Source organism: Cariama cristata, unplaced genomic scaffold (genome assembly GCF_000690535.1).
Source record: "Cariama cristata isolate BGI_N322 unplaced genomic scaffold, ASM69053v1 scaffold2585, whole genome shotgun sequence".
Classification (NCBI taxonomy): Eukaryota; Metazoa; Chordata; class Aves; order Cariamiformes; family Cariamidae; genus Cariama; species Cariama cristata.
The window spans coordinates 52,651-76,301 of NW_009616785.1; the positions used below are offsets into that span (position 1 = coordinate 52,651).

Consider the following 23,651-nt stretch of genomic DNA (forward strand, 5'->3'; position numbering starts at 1 on the left):
GGAACGGGACCAAAACACCAGCAGATGGTAGACCCAAGTTTTTCCCTGGTATCTCTTCTGTAGTCTAAAGAGTTGCATCAAAGATGAATTTGGCAGCAATTGTAATATGGATTGCAAACTGAGACACCCTGGAATCATCATCTCTACCAAGCAGTTATGGTTTTAGTCATCATGACATCCAGTTCCTTTCCTTTGTTCCCTCTCTTAGTGATATTTACTTCACCACCTACATAGATTATTACTATGTAAACTTTAAAAGCAAACAAAAGCAGCTAATACATAAATGCATCTGGCACAAACTGAACTGCAAAATCTGTTATTGATAATGCCTGTTGCAGAGAGCCACCCCTACAAACATCCCTAATGGCGAGAAAACAACTCCAGGTCAGCAACAGTCTTAAAACTATGTATCCTCAATGCCAGTGCTCGCAGGAACATCATACCAGGTAGAGACACCAGTATCCCAGGCAGAGACACCTGTAACCCAGGAGGTTACAGGTTCCCTTCCTCATCAGTCGTCTTGCCTGACTGGGGACATAAGAGCACAAAACAAAACACATCTTATACTTCCCCTGGTGTTAACTGTTGCACCCCACATGAAGGTAGTGGTTGGACTCACCTGTGGCTACTGGCTGGTTACAACTTTTAGATCTCTCTATGTCATTACAGTATTTTTGTTATTCTCATTTTAATAATGCTGTGAAAAATACTCCTCTAGTCACACTCCTATTGACACCTTAACGTGTTGAATACGTGCAGGATTTGGTTTAGAGCTGCACTATCTGGAGGGCACAGGAGACTGTTTCCTTATTGCCCAGGAATTACATAATCTGAATGGGGTCATAATGCCAGAACATGAGTATGATGTCCGTGCTACTCCCTTCCTGTGTTTATACAGAAAGATGATTAGTGGTTTATTCTCCCATTCTGGTTTAGCAACCACCAGCCCCCTACATGACTTCTTGAAATACCAAGCCCAATTCCTGTTATCCTGCACCTTCAGCAGTTTAGCTGAAGCTAAAACTGAAAAGCTCAGCCAGGTCAAGGCTTCTCAGTGACTGAATTTTGTCATCCCAAGTGCAAGAGGCTGCATGACTTGCTGATCCTACCACAGGAGGATGATGGGGAGAAGGGGCAGAGCCACACTGTTGCCTTGGAAAGGGATAGGATAGGATAACAATGGGGACTGTTGCTGCTGGGAGCATGCTGTTTTGGTCCCTCATCGACATCACTCCAGGATCCTTATCTGTTAATCACCAATTAGTCAGTATTTTCTTTCTCTTTCCTAAACATCGTTTGTAGTCTCCCCTGAGACAAGATCCTTGTGGCAATTTTACAATTGCAAGTCATAGCACGCAGAACACTCTGCCCAATAAATTTGCAATCTAGCTAAAACATTTTACCATTTAGTATAACCATTCCTTACTAATATTTGAGGTAGCTTTCATGGATGCTTTGAAGGCTTTGTTTTGGAATGGAACACCATTCACCTGGGTACTCTAGCACAACTGGATCACAGTTTTTGCGTATATACAGACAATTGGAAATATTATAGTGTTCCATCTCATAAAGTGAAAATTTCCAATCCATTTCTGGAGTCTAATTTTCTTTCCTATTTTAGGGCCAAGTGAACTTGATTGCAGTCTGGTTATGGATTCTGGAGATACTGTTTATACAGACTTTGACTTTGAAGACCAGGTAATTTTATGTATATATGGCCTCTCTCTAGACAGTTTTCTAGTTTATGTACATACTGTGCTATACAATTTGTCTGAACAAGGTGGTGGAATTTTAATGGTACCTAAGCCAAAGGGCTTTTTAAGTGCAATATAAGTAAATTCGTGATACACAGAGGTTGCTTTCTGGTTATGAGAAGAGAGTGCATATTATCGTGGCATTAAGAGCCCATATCTTCCATTACGGTACATTTCTGAGTTTCCTCCACAAATTTTAAAATGTTGGCAAACATGGCAAATAGAATTTTTGGAATGCACTGTAAGTCTACTGTATATTTAAGAAGAGGGAGTAAAACATTTTCCAAAAAGAGAGGCATGAAAATACAAGAAGTGTGAAATGTAACCAAAACCAAATCAAACATCCTACCCTTGAAAAAGAAAAGTGTTTTTAAGAATAAAACAAGAAATGCTTGCAGTGTGTTGAAACCAGTCTTTCCACTGATCCCATTCTATCCACATCTAAAAACTAAATTGAGATAGTGTTTTCCTTGTGCATAAGAAGAAAGAAGGCTAGAGAGGAGAAAAAATGTTGTATAAATCTTTCCCCTCTAATCTTCACTTCAGCACTACTAAGGCCACATCTGGAGTAACGTATCCAGCTCTGGGCTCACCGGTACAACATATGAAGCTACTTGTAACAGTCCAGTGAAGGACCATTAAGATGATTAAGGGACTGGGCCATCTCTCCTATGAGGAAAGGCTGAGAGAGCTGGGAGTGTTCAGCCTGGAAAAGATAAGGCTTGGGGGGGATCTCATCAATGTATACAAAATCTGAAGGGAGCATGCAAAGAAGATGGAGCCAGGCTCTTTTCAGTGGTGCCCCGTGACAGGACAAGAAGCGATGGGCACAAACTGAAACACAGGAAGTTCCTGTGGCTTGGATATTGTGCTAAGGATAAGCATTATTATTTTTGTTACTGTGCTGTGGATAAGCATTAAAAGAATGATTTATAATTAGAAAAATATTGTTAAAGCCATCTGCCTATCACACCACCATACTTAAGAGTGGTGGGTTTGTATGTTTTGCTTTCTGCCTTTCACTTTTGCACAACTCTGCTTGCATTTTCTTCATGAATACCACAAATACTTCTCTAGATTCGCAAGCAGCTTGGCAAAGAATGTTGTGTTTCTGTTATCATTCACCAAATGCAGTTGTGAATGTTCTCAGCTCTTTCCTCATTATTCACAAAAGATACCTTTTCTTGTGACATTTTACAGAGAGTGACAGAATCAGGACCAACAAAACTGTATTTTCATACAGTATCATCCATTCATTCATTAGTTTTCTTTCACAGTATTCAATGCAACATTTTATCCTCACCTGCAAAATGTTCTATGTTCTAGCCCTATTAATTTCTGTTAATTTATGCTCCTTTTACTGTTCTTTTTGGCTCAGTTATTTCAACTTGGTTTTTTTCAAGCAAACAGCTCGCCTCTGCCTCCAAATCCCATTCTTTCACAAATCCTTCTTAAAACATTCTCTATCCCAGGAAACTCTTAAATTTCTCATCATCTTTGTCTTGACTGTACTACTTCGCTACTGCAAGGTTTAGGCCTTTATGCCGTATAAAGCAGAATGTATATTTAAATCATATTTGGATTATGTTGATGTTAAATTTTGCATTTTAATGACATTTAAAATACATTCGTTTGGCAGAGTATAAACAGTAAAGAAATTATACTCTTGGTTCATAACGTTTGAAATGCTGTGCAAATAATAAGCTTGAGTTTTATAGTTACAAAATAAAATTTACAGAAATAAATATATGAAAATTATACTAATTTATAATTTCAAACTATATGGTTCACTGATGATACATTGCACAGTCCATAACAGCACCAACTGTAGTTTTGAATAAAGTTGCACGTGATTCTTAAGTGAAACTAAAGAAGACGACTACAACTGCTATTTGTTAATAGCAAATATTCTTTCTGCCAGATGTGGTGATTAGCTTTTCTGATTATTTTGCCAGCCCAACACATTGCCATTCTGGCAAGAGTGCAATACTGTTATCAAACAGAGAAGGAGAAATGAAGTAAAAACAGTGCTAAAAACCCTTCAGTCAAAGAGAGATATATAAATATTAAGTGGCTGCCAATGACTCTCTTCAACTGCAAGTTGGTATCTTTGATATTTATCAGTGACATTTAAAAAAATATAAATATTTCTATTACTAAAAAATATTTTTATACCTAGTTCATATGACATGCCTTGTACAAATATAAAGACAATATAAAGAAGAAAGCAATTGCAACCAAAAGCCCTTACTGTCTAAATTTTGAAGTGGTGCAAGCAAGTATTATATGCAGAAGCAAAGAAGGGGAGTGAAGATTACCATAAAGTCATAATACCATCTAGCTACCCAGTCTGAAAAACAAAATTAGAAATTACTCTTAGGAGGAAAACATCAGTAACTAAATTCAAGAGTGAGGAACTGCTCGCATTCAAAACTTGAGCTCATTTTGACTGCAGCAGTGATTTAATACTCCAGTGATTTACCACATGCTGCTTACAAATTGCACGAAGCACCAACCACCTTTACTCAGAGAATCTCAAGTGGAAAATGAATGCGTGTCTGGATACAAATGTGTCATGCAATGATGTTATTGCATAGGAAATCTGTCATGAGAAGGTGGGGGATAAGAAAGCTGGTTTCTAAGCAACCTTACACAGCTAAGCTGCTGAATTTTATGGCTGAATTTTAGCAGAATATCTTGGTAGTCACTGAACAAGAGGAGTTGGAGGTTAAAGCAGTACACAATGTACTGAAGACAAAGCCACAGCTGGGCATGAGTATCACTTGGCACAGCTGAAATGGACGTACACAGATACCTTTGCATTTTCTCATTCTTGGAATGAGCCAGAAAAATCTCCAGTGTTAACTAAGCCAACAAAGAAGTATCAGAATTCTTTAGATGTATTACTTCTTCCAGGATGACCTTTCTCACTGGCAGGCAGGAACAAGGAGAATGAGTGCTGTGGTTCCAACTACTGATGTAGTCATCAGCTCATCTAGGAGTGCTCTAAAATACAGCAAAGTTTGGTACCTCTTGTTGAAACAGTGCAAAGCAACGCTAACGCAGGCTAAGATCTGGCTTTTCTGGAGGAATATGCAGGGGAAATTGAATTAAAATGAACTCAGAAAAAGCTTGAGCTTTATATTGTACATTTTATAAATGAATGTTCGATTAAATTCGTGTAACTAAATTAAAAGCAAGCTGATTGTTTTCTACCAGCTATGCATGAATGCTTCAAGAACTAGAACACTTGTAATGACTAAGTCCCTACAGCATTGAAATACAGAAAGGAAATACCCACTTTTTTTTAAAAAAAAAAAAAAAAAAAAAGAAGAAAAGAGAGTTCTCCAAATCACTAATAACTATTTTTCTGTTCTTTCTCAGATCTGTAGCTGTCAGATCCTGTGTTACAGAAGGAATAATCTAGGTTTTTAGAATGAGTGCCTAAAATATATTCTTCCAAAAGATAAAAATAAAAGAAGACAGTACCTCTTATTGAGAATGCCTTCTGGAAGAACCAGCCAAAGTTTCATGTGGTAGCAATCTCTGTAGCCTTTTTGGGACTAATGATTACACTGCTCATGACATGATTGAAAAACATAAAAGCACAGTAAACTGATAACATCAGTGAAAATATCTGAAACTTAAGACATCAGGAATGTGTTTTGGGCTACTCATTTTTGGGTGCAACAGCATAGCTTCTAATGAGGGAAGACCTGTGCTTTATAGAATATTCTCAATTTGCAGAACTCGCTGTCATGACTAGCGTCTGGTTTAATAAGGATTGTCTTTTGCTGCTGGAATGCTCTCAAGTGCAACACAGGATTTCACTGCTCGCTGTGTTCATTTATACTTGCCGTTCAATTTCTCAACTTTGCCCAAGAGGCTGTCAATATAATGCCACTTGCTTCCAGAGATCAGGCAAGTTTTAGCTTAAAGAATTGGATTTTCAATTAGAAACCTACCATTTGGCTTATTTCAAGTGCATTCAGGCCAAAAGGGAGTTTTGAAAAATTGGCATCAGTGAGTCCTGCCAAAGAGTTCCAGAAGAGCATCCAGTTATTTTCTTGTGAAAACAAGACTTTCAAGACAACCTTAGCTAGTCTGAGGACTATTTAGACTAATTAGAGAAAAAGTTAAAACATACAGTCAGATGACTGCAGAGTGAATACACTCCTGAACAAGTGCTTATAGAATTGATAACTTTCAAATTTGGGAAACATGAAAATCAGGTAAACTTCAGTTTAAAACCTTAAAAATATACTTAGCCTCTTCTAATATTTGGGATAGGAGGGGAATATATTTCACATCTACAAAACATGGAAGCTCATTTTTCATAACTGAGGCATTTCCATGTCCTTCCAGTGTCAGACTGCATTTACTTAGGCAATTAGGGGAACACAATGGCACATGCAAAGGAGAGATTGCCTTCTTCCCCCTGCCCCAGAGTGCTAAAGACCTAGGAAAAGTAGGTGTAAAAAAGACTGAAAGATAATAAAAGGTTTTCTGTTCAGCAGTGACAGGCAATCTATTGAATTAAGAAAATTGCGTAACCCAATCTTTTCTGCAAGTGCAGAATGTTTTATAATTAGAAAATGTGACAGCTCACTTGAAAAGCAACAAGCAAACCCAAAATGAAGTGGAGGAAAAAAGGCCTCAAAGAGACTTACTCTCATTGTAATGAGAGGAAACAAGCTCTTGATTAAAAGTTGTTGCCATGTACTGACAATTCTTCTTACAGCTCACTGTCATTTCCCACCCAGAGCACATATGAATGTGGGCTTTACGGGAGCAGGAGGAAAGCTTTAAGTGAACCGATGATAAACAGACTCCATTGCTGCCAAGACTATAACAACATTTCCAGCCTGACTGATTATCATAGCTTGAAACTTTAATATTAAAGAGAGATAATCAAAAGGCCCTGAAAGTCTTTTCAATGCCGATGCGGAACAAAAATATATTCCTAAAACTGATGGGCAACAGCAAATTGAAAACCTCACTTAACTAAAGCTCTGCGGATTAAACCAAAGACCATTTTCCTCCATTTACTGTGTTTCATATCAGTTGTCACTGTGTTTTGACTCCATTTTATCTACATCAAATATTCAAACCAAGTAATTTATTTAACCCTTCAGACACAGTATTCCAGGGATTGACATTACAATACAACAAAGAATAAATTGCACATCTCCATTATCAGGAGAAATTTTCATTGGGATTTCTAAAGCTACCTTTCAAAAATACAGAAACATTGATTAAATTATTTAAGTGGTCAGATCTAGAATGTACTATATTAATCATGTGCTTTCTCTTTACTCGAGAACATAAGGAACTTCTGGTATAAGAGCAATTTTATTCATATATGCTATGTGACATTAATCGTTACAGGTCTTAGTAAAGCGACCAAGAGTATCCAGAAGCCATTTGGGGTTTTAATGCTGAACACTTCTGCAGTGTCCATTTCTCTTTCACTGATAGAGAGCAGTATCAATTTAAATTACAGACTCTGGTTCTACAGGGAAACCGATTAGAACAGGAGTACGCGACAGAAAAGAAAATGGACTCTTAGGAAACTCAGAGAATGATCGTGAAACTCTCTTTCCTCAACATTTGGGTTTTTTTAAGAGCTTAGAAAGGTGGAAGCCAATCGACTTTAGGCGTATCTGCAAAACCAGATAATGAATAAGCATCCAAAGAGATAAAAGAGCTGTAAAGGCAGGCCTAACTACAGAGAAAAGATGTTTAATAGAAATGTACTGAAGTCAATGAACAATCTGTTCAGTTCAAGTTGCCATGGAAACTATCCTATTAAATGCTCAAAAAAAAAGATCAGTTCTAGAAACAAAGTACTACAGTTTGCCTGTTACAAAGTGCTCCCTTAATAAGCTCAAACCAAGTATATTTTGATGCTTCTATATAATTTTGTAAGCTTGAAGAATTAGGTACAAACACCATTGTACACTGTAGTAACAGCATGTGACAGAGAGCCTACTGCTCTATTTTTCCCCCATGCAAGCCATAGCAAAATGGGCAAGAAAAATTGCTGTAGACTCAATCTGCGATTTTTCTTTTGAATGCCAGAAATAGTTGTTTGCGCCTCCTTTCACAGGTGTTATTTGGATTTACTTTCTGGTGATACATGTATTAGTGGGGCTTGAACTGCCAAGGTTAGTTGAAGTTTTGCATTCCCATTTCATTTCTGATTTTGAACCAAAACTTTCTGCCTGTAGCTCTGGTGGGCAGTACAGAGGACAAGGACTTGGTTATAGAGATGGTGAGCTCATGTGAGTTACTGGAGCTTTAAACAACAGTGATGGCATCATTTTTCAAGATGTGCTGCATTTATGCTCCACTGAATACTTTCTCAGTAACTTAGGAAGCTCTTCTCTGTGGCTTGTGGAAGGTGTCTGTAGAAAAGTGTTACAATTTACAGTATCTAGGACAGCGTACCTACTTTCCTCACACTGCCTTGCCCCTCCACTGGCAAACTGAGGCCTTATCCTTTCACACACAAAATATAACTTTCCAGCTAAATTTACGAGTTCTGTGTTTTACATGTCTACCTTGACAGCCCAGAGAAACTGCATAATTCTTGTGGAATATCAGGCGTCCCACACAGTTGATACAAATAGGATCCACATCAGAACGTTTTATATCGCATCTAAAGCTGATAAAGAAATGCAAAGGTGTATTTTAAATATCCCGCCCCCATCTCCTAGATTTAGACACTTTACTCAGGGCTGTGCACAGGTTCTGTTCATGTAGGCCAGCGTCCCTAAAGACAGCTACCAAAGCCCACACTTAAAAATATTTGTAGCAACAATTCCTATATTTTAAAACACTGAAGAAGAATCAGCTTTTTATAAAACGTATTAATATTTCTTAATCACTGTCAAAGTACATACTAGATTTTTACATTTACATATTAAACTGCAGTGATTGCAAGGATGCTATTTTACTATATGGGATACAAAACTGCTCTTTAAATAACTTACTCGTATTGAAGCAGAAGAGTGGCTTCTCTGGATACACTGGAAACACTTTAAAAAAAAAAAGTCCTCAATGTATTTTCAGGAAGCCGTATGTTTCCTATTTGGTGTCTTTTTACTCCTTATGTACCCTGTGATTGCGCAGTCAACTTGAGTCAATTTGGGCTTAAATACCAGTCATAAGGAGTGAGAGGTGGCCTAGTTTTAGAATTCCTTCACAGTAGTGCTTCTCAAATCACTGGACTGTTTCTTCTCATAGTTAAATTCCTTCTTAACAGAGTTCTTTATAATTCTGTAAGAGTTCCTTATTGAAAGTTATAAAACTACCTAATAAAACATAAATAGGTGTTTTAGTAAACTTAGAATATGCTTGGTCAAACATTAAGCAGAGAAGGTCTTTGAGAGGTAAAATTTGAGCATAGCTGTCAATTTTTATCTTAATAGCAGCAAAATCATAGGATCTGAGGCCACACGCTGGTCTTATTTTTACAAGACCCTATTCTTGTCCTTCTCTGTGCCAAGATCTTTTTCTTTCTTCTTTTTGGAAATTTAATTGAGACTAGCCTGCAGAAAAGCCTTTTTCATCTAAAGTTAAAAAAAAACAAAACACCAACAAAAAAACCCCAAAACCAAACCACTGAATTCCAGCTCTCAGAAGGCAATGTAACAGTTCAGGGCAGAGAGACTCTGTGTATAGTGCTGATGGTGTATGATTTGAGGGATCTGTTCATTAGGATTGTCGTTAGCAGCCTAAGAAAAGGAGCTAAGCAGCTCTGAGTTTGTGGTTCAAATGCTCTGGGAGGTCTCCTGCTGCAGCGTCCTGATGTAAAAAAAAAGCCCCTGGGAGAATGTGTACCAAGCAGCATGAATACTCCACATAGAGAAAAATCATTTAAGGACTGAAGATGATTTACAGAAAAGAATGCTAAAGGAGAAGTAGTGATAACTTCTGGGAAGAATTTTGTAGGCACTGGGAACTTTCTATAAATATAGATCTACTGAAAAGTAGCTGAAGACTGTATGTGACAGAAGTATTTTAAAATGAGCAATAGATAATAACCATGCACAGATAATATGGGTTTTGAGGGTCTCAAGTGTCTTCAAAAAACAGAAAGATATTTAAAAATCAAGCCTCAGTTCTTCTTTGAGCTTGATACAACACTATTCCCTCTATTTCAACCTTTTAAACCTATATAAAATCGCAAAAGAAGGGGTTGGTTTACCAGAACAATCTTATGCTGCTCTGATCATGCAAAATGCTGCTACCCTGCTGGGAGGGGCATTCTTATTGCATACCTTGGTTAGTAAGTTTGCTCTTAAAAGTTAATTTATTTGAAATTTTTTCCAGTTTTCCAGTGTCTGGAAATCAATACGAAACTAAATAAATTTTGCTTTCGTTTTCATGCTTAATAACCACATGTATGTTTTCTCATTAAAAAAAACTACAGAAGTTAAAAACCCAGCCCTTGCACACTATAGCAGACAGATTGTGATTTTTCACCTCTAATGTACTGATAGGTATTTGTTATGCTATTGAAGAACAAGAATGAAGAATCTGAAAAAATCTTGATTATCTTTAAAAGCCAGAGAAGTCGATCTTGTTTTACAAGTATTAAAAACAAGTTAAGCTCTACCTCTGTATAGGTATAAATTTGTTTTATTTTCAGAACTGATAATAAGTTTTATTTTAAAAGAATAATGGTGTAGAAATTCTTGTCTTTGCTAGGAACCCAGAAGGGAATCATAGCGATCTAATAATCTGTCAGCATTTTGTAGATGCTATTACAAACACTGATTTTTTTGCACTTTCTAGTTGTACACACTCCAAACGAACAAAAATCACCTCAAATAACATTAGTAATTAAGATGAGAGAACAGTGCTATTAGTCCCTTTTGACACAAAATAACTCTACTCTGCTGAGCATTATGAACTGTATAAGATATGCCTTTCAGAGGAAAAAAATCCTTGGAGTCTGATTGTGTTCATAATGTATCTTATCTTATTTACACATATTCTTTAGTTCTGGACTAGAGGAGGTCAGAGCACAGCTGCCCCTGCTTTCCAGAGGCATACTTTAACACTCAGCTTGCAGAAAGCAGCTCAGCCTCAAAAAGTGATTTGAATCATAAATCAAACTTAATGGCAAGCAACTGTATAGCTCATAAAGTCCATTCCTAGGGACCATTGCCCATACATAAAACCTGCAGCTAACCCAGCATATCTCATAAAAACCAAACAATTGCTCTTACAGGAAGAAAACAGGAATTTAGAAGATAAATGCCACAGCTGAGCTCTAACTAGCCCTAATTTCTTCTGATGCTTAACTTTGCCTAGCTAGAGCTTGCTCAGGGTCTTTACGCTTTTCAATGTATATAAGGACACCACTCAGTGATAACTACATTTTTATAAATACAGGCTGCATACATCTAATCTGAAAGACCGTCCTCTGTGATTAGGTATATGCCTATTAAATTCAGCTGCAAACACATGTCAAACTCCAAAACCACACAGATTGTGACAGACTGGACTGTGCTGAAACAGACAAATTGTATATCCAGATGGTGCTCAACAGACATCTCATACTGCTTTCTGTTTCCCTAAACTATTCTTAATCAGTGAGAGAGTTGATTTTAAGGGTACTAGATGTAGAAGCATCATCTGCAAACATTTGAGATTTCATTTAATGTTACTTTATTAAGGACTAAGAATTCAAGGTAAATATACTAGAAGTTATAGAGGTGGAAATGGAAATCTAAGTCCTAAACCCAATTCTGTTTCCATATATAACTGTGTACATTGACAAGTGACCTAATATCTCTGCTAAAATGGAAATAATGCCCTTGCCTCTATTCCCAAAAGAAGTACAGGGAAGATTTATGTGGAACTGTAGTGTTCTTTGAAGAAATAAAATGCTACAGGAGTACAAGTGTTTTGCATACCTAACAACAGCAAAGGGAGAATTACATAACTACAGTGTGCTGAGAAATTGATAGTTACATACCTACATTCCCATCAAAGGGATGCTGATGAGATCACCATGATAAAATTACATAGTCAGTTCTTGCCTGTACTTGCTACTGTATACATTATGTCATTCTGTATTAAAGTTATGTTTGTCTATGCTGCCTTTTTTTTTTTGCGCTTACACGTTAACTTCAATTCTCAACAAATATTTTTAGGCAGAGAAGCATGTAGTTTTTATCTGTTTAAATAATTTGTGCCTGACATGTTCCTTTGAATATTTACGTTCTCAAATTCAATCTTGGAAATTGGCCATAATTTTAGGCAACAATCGTGCTGTATTTGAAATTCAATCTCACTCTACTGCCTCTCTTCTCCTTAATCTGTGATTATTTATTCTCTTCAGTAAATATCTAGGAGAAACTCTTGTTTTATCTGTTAGAAATCTGAATAAAATGTATCAGGCACTTTTCACCACTATTTTCAAGAAGCATTCAAGCAACATCAGGGCAATAGAACTTTTTTCTTTTCCATGTTACAAAAAAACCCCAACAAAACACAAAAACAAAACCAAGGACTGGTGCAGAGGTTATTAATGAGTAACAGAAAAGATTTCTTATTTCATCAGGTAACAAACATTCACGATAGTTGTTGCTAAATCCTAATGAAGAAAGTGTCCTATTGTTAGATTTAAAAAAAATTAAATATATTTTATTGCTTTCTTTAAAGTGATATGACTTAAGAATCCTAACTCATTAGTAGCAAAACTCAAAGATCTGGAGAATTCTGTATCATTTCCTTATTGTTTGCTGTGACTTACTGTCAGTCCTTTTTTACTATGGAAATTACTTCACAATCCAGCAATGACAGGCAGTAACTTAAACTCATTAACCTAGGAAGTACCTACTACTAGTCAGATATTTAGTAATAATGAGCTAAATGACAAGAAGTCAGAATACAGTCAGAAGCCTGTGTTTTCCAACTCTAAAGGCAAGTGTCAGATAAGAGCTTCTTTACAGGTAGTAAACTTCTCTATTTAGCAATCATTTTAATGTACTGTTTAAGCAGTTACATGGTTAGCTATGCCCCACTAATTGATATGTTTCCAGATAATATTTGTAGATACAATCTGACTCTAAAGGCATCTGAAATTACAGACTACCCACTTTTCTTCAGAGCTCATTACATATAAGGTTATAATCTTCCTCACCTTGCTGTCAACTAAATGGAAATGGCTATACTGAGAATACAGACTGTTCTGCTGCTACATCACTGTATTCCTGATGAGAATGTGGTGTAAAATACTATTAGCAATCTAGTAATTGGTGGGACTTTTCCTTCTATGATCACTTGGCAAATCCAACAGGTAGTTTCCAATTACTTTGAGAACCAGGCAAAACAGTGCTTTCAGGCTGATATAGGTTAAGCCATTCACAGTCGCTTGCTAGACCTACTTGCGAGAAAGACACAATCAGAAATAGGTATTGTCAAATGCAGATATGAAAGGACTGGCATTAACCAGGATGCCGGTCTCTGCCACTCTCTACAGGGCACTGCAAACCGAACAGCAAATCTAGCTCCTCGCTCAGAGCAGCAGAAAAACTGATTGTACTTTTGAGGAAATTGGGAGGAAAGGGCAGAAGGAAAATGGTTCTAAGTCAACTTTAAGTATAGTATAATGAAAACTGTGTAGGAATATCTTATCAAAGCAAAATTAATTGTACTCCAACTGTTCTAATTTGTTCCTCCTGACTTTTCTTACAGCTCCACTAGAGACTAAGCTTTCAGGACTTCTTTCCACCCCAGCTGAGTGCTGTTCAATTCTCTCTGAAAAAATGTTTTTATGGAATAACATTCTCTGAAATACGAGGAAGCTTATTTTGTCATGGAAGTTCAGCATGGCTGGTGGTTCCACTCACATCAAGCTCTGTGCTGAGTTGTCTTACAGAATTATGAAACACATGCCCTTTGGGAAAAAAAAAAAGTAGAGAAAAAAAGCAATTCTTTTGAAAACAATATTTCCGCACCTGAATAGTGAGCAGTTACAGATACAAACAGAATTCGTTTTTCTGATGTTCTGATCAATGTCACTGTCACACTTCCTGTTTACCTGCTTTTGAGTTACAATTAGAATTCACTTTAATGGCTTTTCAGAGTAGTTGTTCCTTAGGTGAACATGGCTTGTTGGTTAGTTAACCTGTTCTTCTATTAAAGCAGATATGGTTGGTCAAATAAAAGCAACTGATAGCTTATTTAGCTTCAGTTCTGTCTCTAGTTTTTATATATTTCAGTTGTAAAAAAATTAGAGCTGTTCCTGACTTAAACTGACCTTTATTATCACCTGCTGCTCTGAGCAGCCCACCAGGCTTACCGAGGTAGTTTCATTCTGCAATTATAGGGGAGAACAAAGAGCAGTACTTGAAAGAAGTAATGCCTTTTTGATTGGATTGTAAACTTGCAACTATGATCCTGATTTTTAAAGAAACTTTACTCTCAACTTTGAGCCTAAAATGGTTTTGATCCATAAACCTTCAAAGGCATACGAAGCTGAATCTAAAACCAGGCCTTTTATATGTAAAATAAACCCTTTGCAGGGTCAAATATTTTGTTATATTATTACATCAAAGAAAAAGCATGTACGGTTAATACTGTCACTTGAATTGTAGGAAAGAGATTAATCTCTTATTTGAAAAGATATTTTTTTTCCATGAAATACTTTCCTGCAAACTTAGTGGATGCAGTTGCTTTTTTAATTTTGCACACCCCCCCCTTTTTTTTTTTTTTTTAAGATGGAAGTTCTCCTGCTGCAGTGTAATAGGCTGAGAATTACTGTGAATCAAAAAATGAAAATGTTCTGTGTAGCCAATGTAATGGTACTTCAGCCTAATGAAGAGTACTTCTGTTTCAGTGATAATGGGAACACAAGGAGAAACCTGCAAGGGTAGTGCAAGAGCCTTGCAAATTACAGTGGCCAGCAGTTTACCCATTCTATTCACCATGTGTTCTTTTTGTTTCATCTATTCATGCAGCTATACAAATTTCTAACAGTGGTTGTGTCTAACAGCATACTGAAGCAGAACTGTGAGAAACTACAGCTTGATAACCCCATGCTATTTTGAGAGGACTAGCATAATGTATTCCATGCTGATATTACACTCTGATGATGTAATACAAGCATGTTACTGTCAATGCCATTACTGATATTTTATAGACTAGATTGAAGCACAGATGGTGTGAGTAGATTGACACTACATATCCTAGACTATGTCCAGTATATATGTAATTCCGATTTATAAGAGCGACAAAGAATTCCCATTCTGACACTCTTGCTGGCCAGTATTTGTAATTCCTCATTGGTTGTACTATACAGTATGTGACAAAATAATTCTAAGTGGTTAAATATCAGGAAAAAACACATGCCAAGTTCCCTGTTTCCCTGGTGTAATCCCTCTCTGTAGTTCAGCAGCCTTTGTAAGAGCTTGTAGCTTACATTGCATTCTGAAGATAAACACATTCAAGTTGTTTTAGACCAAAGACTAATTTCATCTTTATATTGTAGCTCATTTCTAGAACTTACTCTAATGTTGCCTTTCCACTACTAACAGCTTATCATACCATATTTACTTCAGAAGCAATTCATTGTACACACAGGTTGCTTACATATTGTGCTGGAACTGTGCAAATGACGCTGAAAAAGCCATTCCTCGCAAAAACAACATGGGCCAGTTAATCATCTCAAGTTACCTTGGGTTCTCCATGCTCATATTCTATCAACTGAAACAGTACTAACACATTTCTGTGACACTGTTAACCATATCTCAACATAGCTTAGAACTGAGTGGTTAGAATATGGAGAAGATATTAAGATACACAGATAAGCAGATACAAGAAGAAATGCAAACTATGCAGAATATCCATTTCAATTTGTCAATTGCTTAATTAACAGGAGGAGGATCAGGCAAGTTTTTCTGGTTATGAGAGCACAGGAGGTGAGTTTCTTTTTCAGTATAATTTGCCATTTAATTTTGAAACCTTTGATTTCCCCTTGTATTTAAATAGTTCCTTAGAAGGTAGAATTAATTCAGGTTATTTATATTGTGAATGTCTCAAAGCATTTTATCATGTCAATTCTCTTTCAATGCAAATTAAAGCTTGTAAAAGACACTTCTACACTCTTTAGGCCAGTGGATCCAAAATTATTAGAAAATATTCCTGTTAATCAGCATCAGATCTCATAGGTGTTTTCAGAAATTAGCAGTTACGAAAAGGTTGTTGGGAAGTATGAGTGCTGAGTCTAAGAGGAATGAAAGGATTAATGAAAACCTTTTATGGCTAATGATATTATGTAATAAGAGATGTACATACCACATAATAAAAACCAACATTGTATATGGTAAATTAATGTGTCTTGTAAGTGATTAAGTTAAAGACATAATAAAATTCTAGCAGGCTCAGATGGTGCAATATTGCCTTCTGTACTGGTATAATCAGGCTCATGACTGGGACTTGGACTAGAAGGAACTGCTTTTTTAAGAAATACTATTTCAGTAAAAGGCAAAGCTGTGGTACCTACCGTAGTTTTGGTGCTAAAATGACAGTAATACCTGGATTTCACTTAAGACGATTATTATTTGGCTGACTTTGAGGCTCAGGGGAATTTAAGACTACGTTTCAAATGTAGTACACCAAATACAAAATCCAAATGGGATATGAACAAACTTCTGTAGCAATTATAATGTAATAACATATTCATAGAAAAACACAGTGGCTCAGGGGGCATGTTATTACATCAAGATGCATCTGCTTCTCCGCCCCACCCCCCTCTTTTTTAAAGAACTGATGTGTATGTGCAAGGTCTAATTTTCAGGTAAAATATTTTTATCATATCTGCAGTGAGAACTATGAAACTGGGAGATAAATAGGCTTGCGTATAATAGCTCCTTTTGGAATGCAGAGCATTATAGCACACAGTAAATCTAGTAAAATCAGATCACCTTGCATAAGTGTTACACAATTCAATGTGGAAAGTAGCTAAGATTAAAATTAGTAGCTCTTGCCAACTAAAGAATTTTTATTTTCATTTTAGACTTTTCAGAAGATCTGAGGAAATCAAACATAATTTTTGTTGTTGGTAAGTAGGATTCCTAATTTAACTGCTACATTTGAAAATCCTCGTGTTATTTAGTTTTGATTGTAAGTATATGATTCCTTTTCATCAAAAGACATACCAATACCAGCAGCTTGAGGGAGGTGATCCTTCCTCCCTATTCAGCGCTGGCAAGGCTGCTTCTGGAGTACTGTGTCCAGTCTGGGCTCCCCAGTACAAGAAAGATAATGTCTTACTGGAACAAGTCCAGTGCAGAATCACAAAGATGTTTGAGGGACAGGAGCATCTTTCATATGAGGAGAGGCTGAGAGAGCTGGGACTCTTCAGCCTGGAGAAGAGAAGGCTCCATGGGATCTTACCAGTATGTATAAATACCCGATAGGAGGGAATGAAGATGAGGGAGCCAGAATCTTCTCAGTAGTGCCCAGTCACAGGGCAAGAGAAAATGGGGACAACTTAAAATGCATTAAATTCCACCTGAACACAAGAAAACACTTTTTTTACTGTGAAGGTGGTCAAACACTACAGGGTGGTCAAACACTAGAGGGGCGTCAAACACTAGAACCGCTTGCCCAGAGAGACTGTAGAGTCTCCATCCTTGGAGATGTTCAAAACCCAACTGGACAGTCCTGAACAACCTGCTCTAGCTGACCCTAGTGTAACAGAGCTGCTGGACTAGATGATCCCAAGAGGTTCCTTCCAACCTAAAGGATTCTGTGAAAAGGTAGCATGTTTATGTGTTGTACTTTTATCTCTCCCTATCTTATAGCAAATACAAGTTGACTCAATTTATTGCAAACCTATGGTGGATGTTATGTGTTTGAAAAAGTAAATTAGGTTACTGTAGAGTTCCTTGGAGATTCTTCTTAAGGGAAAGATGCATAATACTTAATTTTCAGTCTTTAAGCAAACTGTAATTCCATGCTTACTGAATTACATCTTCCTGCTGTTTGCTACAGTGACAAATTTTCATTCTCTCTGCCTCACATATCTTACTAGAAAATTATGTTTGGGTTTGTACAAACACAGAATTTTTAAAAAAGTGAAGATGCTCAAGGAATTTTGCCTCTGAAATTGTCCATGGTAAGGCATATTTTTCATTTACATCTGGACTGCTTTTTCTTTTTTGAAGAGTGGGTTTTAATTTATAATTTTTATAAGCTATCTACTACCCATTTTACAGCTTAAAAACTGATAACACACCTTTTCCCTATTTATTTCTGCTCTTAAATCCATCTCAGACTTTCTAGTAAAAGCTTTCTAGGAACAAATGAAAATTCTGTTTAATCAAAAGTCTAAGTTTTCTTTGTTGAAAATGTTATAATGAAAAGTTTGAATAAGTCCAAACATGAGTTCCTTTTCAACATATTATGTAGAATGATTTATACTTTTTCCCAAAATACTCCCATCCCCACCCCCATCCTTCCACCCCTGAAAAAGCTTCTTGAAGTCTGAAGAGTGAACGTACATTTTTTCTGAGTTTTTTTTTGTTTTGGTTTGGGGGTTTTTTGTGACCAACATGAGATCTTCACAGTTGCCCATTTGGCTGCAAAATCTTGCTTTTGCTCCATCTAGGTAGTGAAGGGAAATGGTATTTCCCAGAGACAGAGTTCTTGCTGGTGCTAGGTTGGAATGGCCACAAGCTTTTTTTCCTTATGGCCTTTTCAGGCAGGTAAATATGCCTGAGTCACTTGTTAAACCTAGAGTGCACATGGGTCAACGTTATACATGCTAGCCAAATGCATTCCATTTGCCTAGGCAGTAATTTGTCTCACATGTCAGTCAAGAGCTGAAGTCTGATCACTGTGAATTGTACAAGGACAAAAGAAAACTTTAAAGAAGCCTCACAGGAGTAGAACAAAACTGTCAAGGGAGGTGGAGGGGGAAAAGCACCACAAATTCTCAGTGGCTAAGTACTCCATTACAGTGGACAGCGCTAGAAATGTTCAGCTTGTGATACCTTGACAAGAAAGAAAACAGAGAAGATGAGTTGAAGCATGCTGCTGTAGATACTTGAATAGGAAAAACTGACTCTGTCTCAGGTGTCATTAGGAATGTTTACTCATTACACGGATGTATTCAAGAGGAAATAATAAGATACTTATAAAGATGTTTTAAGACTAGAGTTCGAAAGATGTGCATTTGAAGTAGTTTACAAACTAATTGAAATAAATACACCATCTGCCATAGCTGACAAGTTGAGCTACTGTTTATAAGACACAGGAAAAAAAAGCAGAAATTTCCCTCCTCCACTAATTTCTCCTGAAAACTGTCCAAAAAGGGAAAGAAAAAATTAATTAGCAAAGATTTACATTAGATCTAATGTAGGAATTAATTGGAATAACAGTTAACTCAGATTAGTTAAGCAACAATGTCAATGTTTTATCCAGACAGCAAAGCAGAGGCATAGAACCAGCAATTCAAAAATATGGGAGATAACAGCAGGGTAATAAAAGAGGCAAACCCAAGTACAATTCAGCCTGTAAAGTAAAATTCAATAGAAAAATAAAAAATTAAACAGGTGCAAAGATAAATTTGGGGGATGCTCTAATATTTAAAACTTACATAATTCTTGCCAGTCACTTAAAAAAAACCAAACCAAAACACAAACCAAACAAACCCCACCAACCAAAAAAACCTTTTTAATCAGAGCAACATGAAAAGTAAAAATCTTAACCACAACAAACAATGTATAATTTTATCATTCTTATCTAATGTGATACTCTATATCACATCCAGAAAACTGTCATAACAAAATTACTGGGAGCATTACCTCTCCCAATCCTCTACAGGAGTTTCATAAAACATAGCCACATTTGGCTTAGATTGAGGCTGAAACCGAAGCAGAAAGTTTTTGGGAATCTTTCTGCATTTTGGATCAGAGACAAACTCCCCATTTACTCTTAAATGTGTTGTTTAAAACTTAGTCAGTTAAGGCAATTTCCTCTGCAGAATCCTTGTCCTATTCTTGGTGATGAACCAAAGTGATAATGGTTTAAGCTCAAAGTAACTAAGACCAGCTTTTCACCTGACACTTGGAAGATATTATTGCCACCTACACTTACAGTTAAAACATTACCAGATGCAGTCACCAGCTTCTTGTGCATACATAAAAAAACCCATCACAAACCCCAAAACTCTTTATTTGCCCAAGGTATGTCAGACCTTGAATGATTTGATCTGACTTTGAATTTAGCCCTGCTTTGAGTAGAGGGTTTTACCAGATGACTCCCTTCCAACCTAAATTGTGCTACAGTACCTGTATTACAGCTCCTTCTGCAATCAGATAGGCATAGGATGAGCAGTGCTGATAATTAAAACACCAATCAGTCCAAGTGCTAACTGTAGAAGTTGATGAAGCTGCTTTCTCTGACTTTCCATGAAATGAACCCCATGTTTTCTTTAAGAGGGGTGAAAACTCAGTGATGTCCCAGGACATCACATCACTCTGCCAATATATGCTCCAGATTGTTTTCTGATTAAAATTGTCTTTCAGGGAAAAAAAAAAAAAAGTTGAGGGTTTGTTGTTGTTTTTAAATAACAGCATCATTCCTATATGGTTTCACTCGGACTAAAATCATACATGAACAACAGATGAGGTACTATTGAGAAGCCTTCAAACACCAGATTCTGAAGCTAAGGCTTGTTTTTATTTGTATAAATCATCCAAGTAGTGTTGATAGAATTGCAAAACTGATCAAGTCCTCCAAAATCATAGTTTGAATATAAGGACAGCATGACCGATGTTATTTTTATTTCATTTCTGACTTCTGAGGCTCCATCGTGCAGCTAGGTTTCCCCTGCAAGCACATTTCTATGATACAGAGATGATACTCATTATGGAAATAAGGTCTAGAAATTGAAACATTTTAAAATGAATGGTTGGACTCTCTTGTAAATTGTGCTGCTGGCATTTTATGTAAATGTTCATGGTATTTTGGTATACGATATACTCGTAAGATTTGGCAAGTTTAAAATAGAGACATCCTAGTCTGTCTGTATGACACTTCTGCTTTATTAATATTTCTGGCAGCAAAGCTGGTTCATGTACTGCTCATATTGCTTGTTCCTGTCCCTGCTCACTCGCAGTGGCAGTCCCAGCTCCCTCTAGCATCATTAATTCATATACTTGTGATGCTGTGCTCTAGGCCAGACCAGTACATTTGAATCACTTGCCTGGGCTTGCAGTCTTTCACAGTCTGGGGGGAGAATGGGGCATGAGGAAAGAGCAGGTGCAAGAGACTCGATTTCTTAAACTGAGATCTTTCATTGATCTAAGGCAGGCTGCAGTTAAACATTCAGAAGTGCTGCTTGGCCAGTTGTCATTTCTCCCTGCCCACTGAGACCACTCTTTTTCTCCCCTTGAAGTGCTCTCTGAAGCATTTCTGCAGTCAATAATTAAATGGGGAAAGGTGACCACCTAAGTCAGCAGTGCTGCCAGGAAGTTATTTACCAGAAGATCCCTTTACAGTTTCACAGGCAGCTGAATCAACATAATGGAAGGGAAAACTGCACTAAGGCAGCACATAGACCTTTTGATACAGCCTTGTCTACAAAAAAATCAATATACAGCACTGCTTTCAATTTCTATGCTCTGTCTAGTACCCTGGTTCCAGATACTTGCTTACTGTTTGCATCAGAAAGCATAAAGGAACACACAAAGGATTCCGTTTCCAAGAATAATCTCAGTGATTGGAACAATGTGCTTAATTTCTTAATCCGCAACTTTCTATTAAGTTAATGAATGAGCTTTAAAGCAAGATGTACTGCACTTAGCGATACTAGCATAACACAAAAGCATGCTAACACTGAAGAACTGCTGGTAGTTCTTTTACATTATTCAACAGGTCACAGCACACCCATAATTCCTCTGGCCATTTTCTAGGGTTTAACTCTTTATCTTCACATCATAGAAGAAAATTGAAAGACAATATGATTAGTCTGAATAGCAAGTTACCATGAATCAGTTTGTCAGTGGTTAACACAATTTTTTTTCCAAAATATACGTAGGCAGAGTAAAAGATGACAGCATACAGAAAAAATGACAGTGTTGACAAAGAATCTTCTGCTTTCACAGCTGAAGTGAAGACATATTTTCCTCCTCCTAACAATTGAGCCACTAGGAAGACGTCATTATTTCTTTCAATGCCTCAAGTTTATGCTGTTTTTCAAACAGAAAAACAAGTTGCAGTAAAGCATTCTTAACTGAAAGTATCTTTGTGCTAGCTTTTGTTATATTTTATATGTAGCTGTTCCTTATAAACTTTCTTCAAGTATACTACTAAATTTTTCTCATTCTTTTTTAGAAAAATACATAGATTTAATAAAAAGACCCCCTAAAAGAATGAAATACAATTTTTGCAACACTACAAATTGACAGTAAGCCTCATGACTGCAGGGTTAATTTGCTGTTAAAGCTGCTTACGTAGCAGTCCTATGAGTATATACCCTGAGCAGGAAGTAAGTATCTAATTAATAAGGAAGCACTTTCACATTCTTTCCCACATAAACAGCTCTTTTTCAGTCACATTAAATACTGCCCTTCAGAGGGAGACAAGACATTAACTAATGCTCTAACTTCAGGCACGTAAATTAATACTGGCGTAAATGCTGGGTATGTGTTCATCCATCAGTGCTGAATTTCCTGGGGGCATTCAGCCTCTTCTCAGATCAGGCCATGCAAGAACTGTGGTCTCATTCATTGATAAGAAAGCACAAGACTTTGTAAAGTGGGTCATATACATTTGTCAATCAGTAGGATGCCTTGCTACTCATTAAATGATACTAAATTAATAGCAGTGGCCATAAAAATTACCATTTTCAGCACATAACTTGTTTAATTATGTCTTTTCCTCTTTAAAGAGCTCAGCATTTTAATCTCAGCTTTGTTGGAACTATTCTATAAAAAATAAAGATAGTCAATTTTAACTAATGTTTTGGAAGCACAGTAGTTCTCATTATGGTGTATGCCCTGCGTATTGTGTCATTCTGACAATGTTCTCTTTTAAAATATTAACAGGTAAAGGTATTATAGAAACACATCAACTTTTCTGAATACTTGCCTGCTAAAGAACCAAAAATTGTCCTTGTATTGTTATTTCTAAAAAGAGATCTAGTTTATTTAGTATATGAAGGGACATTATGAAATTTGTTTCAGCTCTATGTTCAGAAGAGAAACTTATATAAGAAACAGAAAAAAATAATCTTTGTAGCTGTTTTTTTCTAATACTGTGTACGTACGCCAAATACATAGGATGAAATTACTGCACTGATGATATATTCAAGGCCAGGAGACAGAATGTGTAAACAAGCACATGCACACACAAACTTACAAATCTAAAAAGCCAAAACAGACACGAAATAAAATTAATTGCCACTACAGGTATTTAATGGTCTCATTACAGATCATTTGCCTATAATTTCTCTGCATCTGTTTCTCTGTAGCCACTCATTTATTCCTTGTTTTCTTTCAATCGGTGCTTTTGCAAAAGAATAATGTTCTTCTTATTAAAGCAATAGAAAAACTACATGCAACCCACACTGGCAAGAAAATGAGACTGTGACAAAGATATTTCTAGCTAGAACTGTAGCATAAGTGCGATTCTTACACCATGGGCTGATAATTGTCTTTGTGAAGCTGAAGTAAAGACTCCAGGTTACAGCAGACAAAACCGTTCCTTTGATGCTACTGCCTTATGACCCATATTTTTTTCTCGGCTGCAGTACTGTAACTTCTCTGAAAATTATGTGCTTGGAGCAATTATTTCTTAAGTTAAATGCAAAAGTTAGAAGAAAGTTCAAGTCAGGAGGAGATGGTGCCAAATTCACTCTATTGTGAC

General features: G+C 36.7%; 1 protein-coding gene across 1 annotated transcript in view; it reads left to right on the plus strand.

The window, feature by feature from the left end:
* AK5 (adenylate kinase 5) overlaps positions 1 to 23,651 on the plus strand; it is a 91,103-nt gene that overhangs the window by 51,085 nt on the left and 16,367 nt on the right. The window contains exons 7-9 of the mRNA XM_009700285.1: positions 1,622 to 1,698; positions 15,652 to 15,694; positions 16,792 to 16,836. Of these exons, the coding sequence (XP_009698587.1) occupies positions 1,622 to 1,698; positions 15,652 to 15,694; positions 16,792 to 16,836 (165 nt within the window). The remainder of the gene's footprint in view (positions 1 to 1,621; positions 1,699 to 15,651; positions 15,695 to 16,791; positions 16,837 to 23,651) is intronic.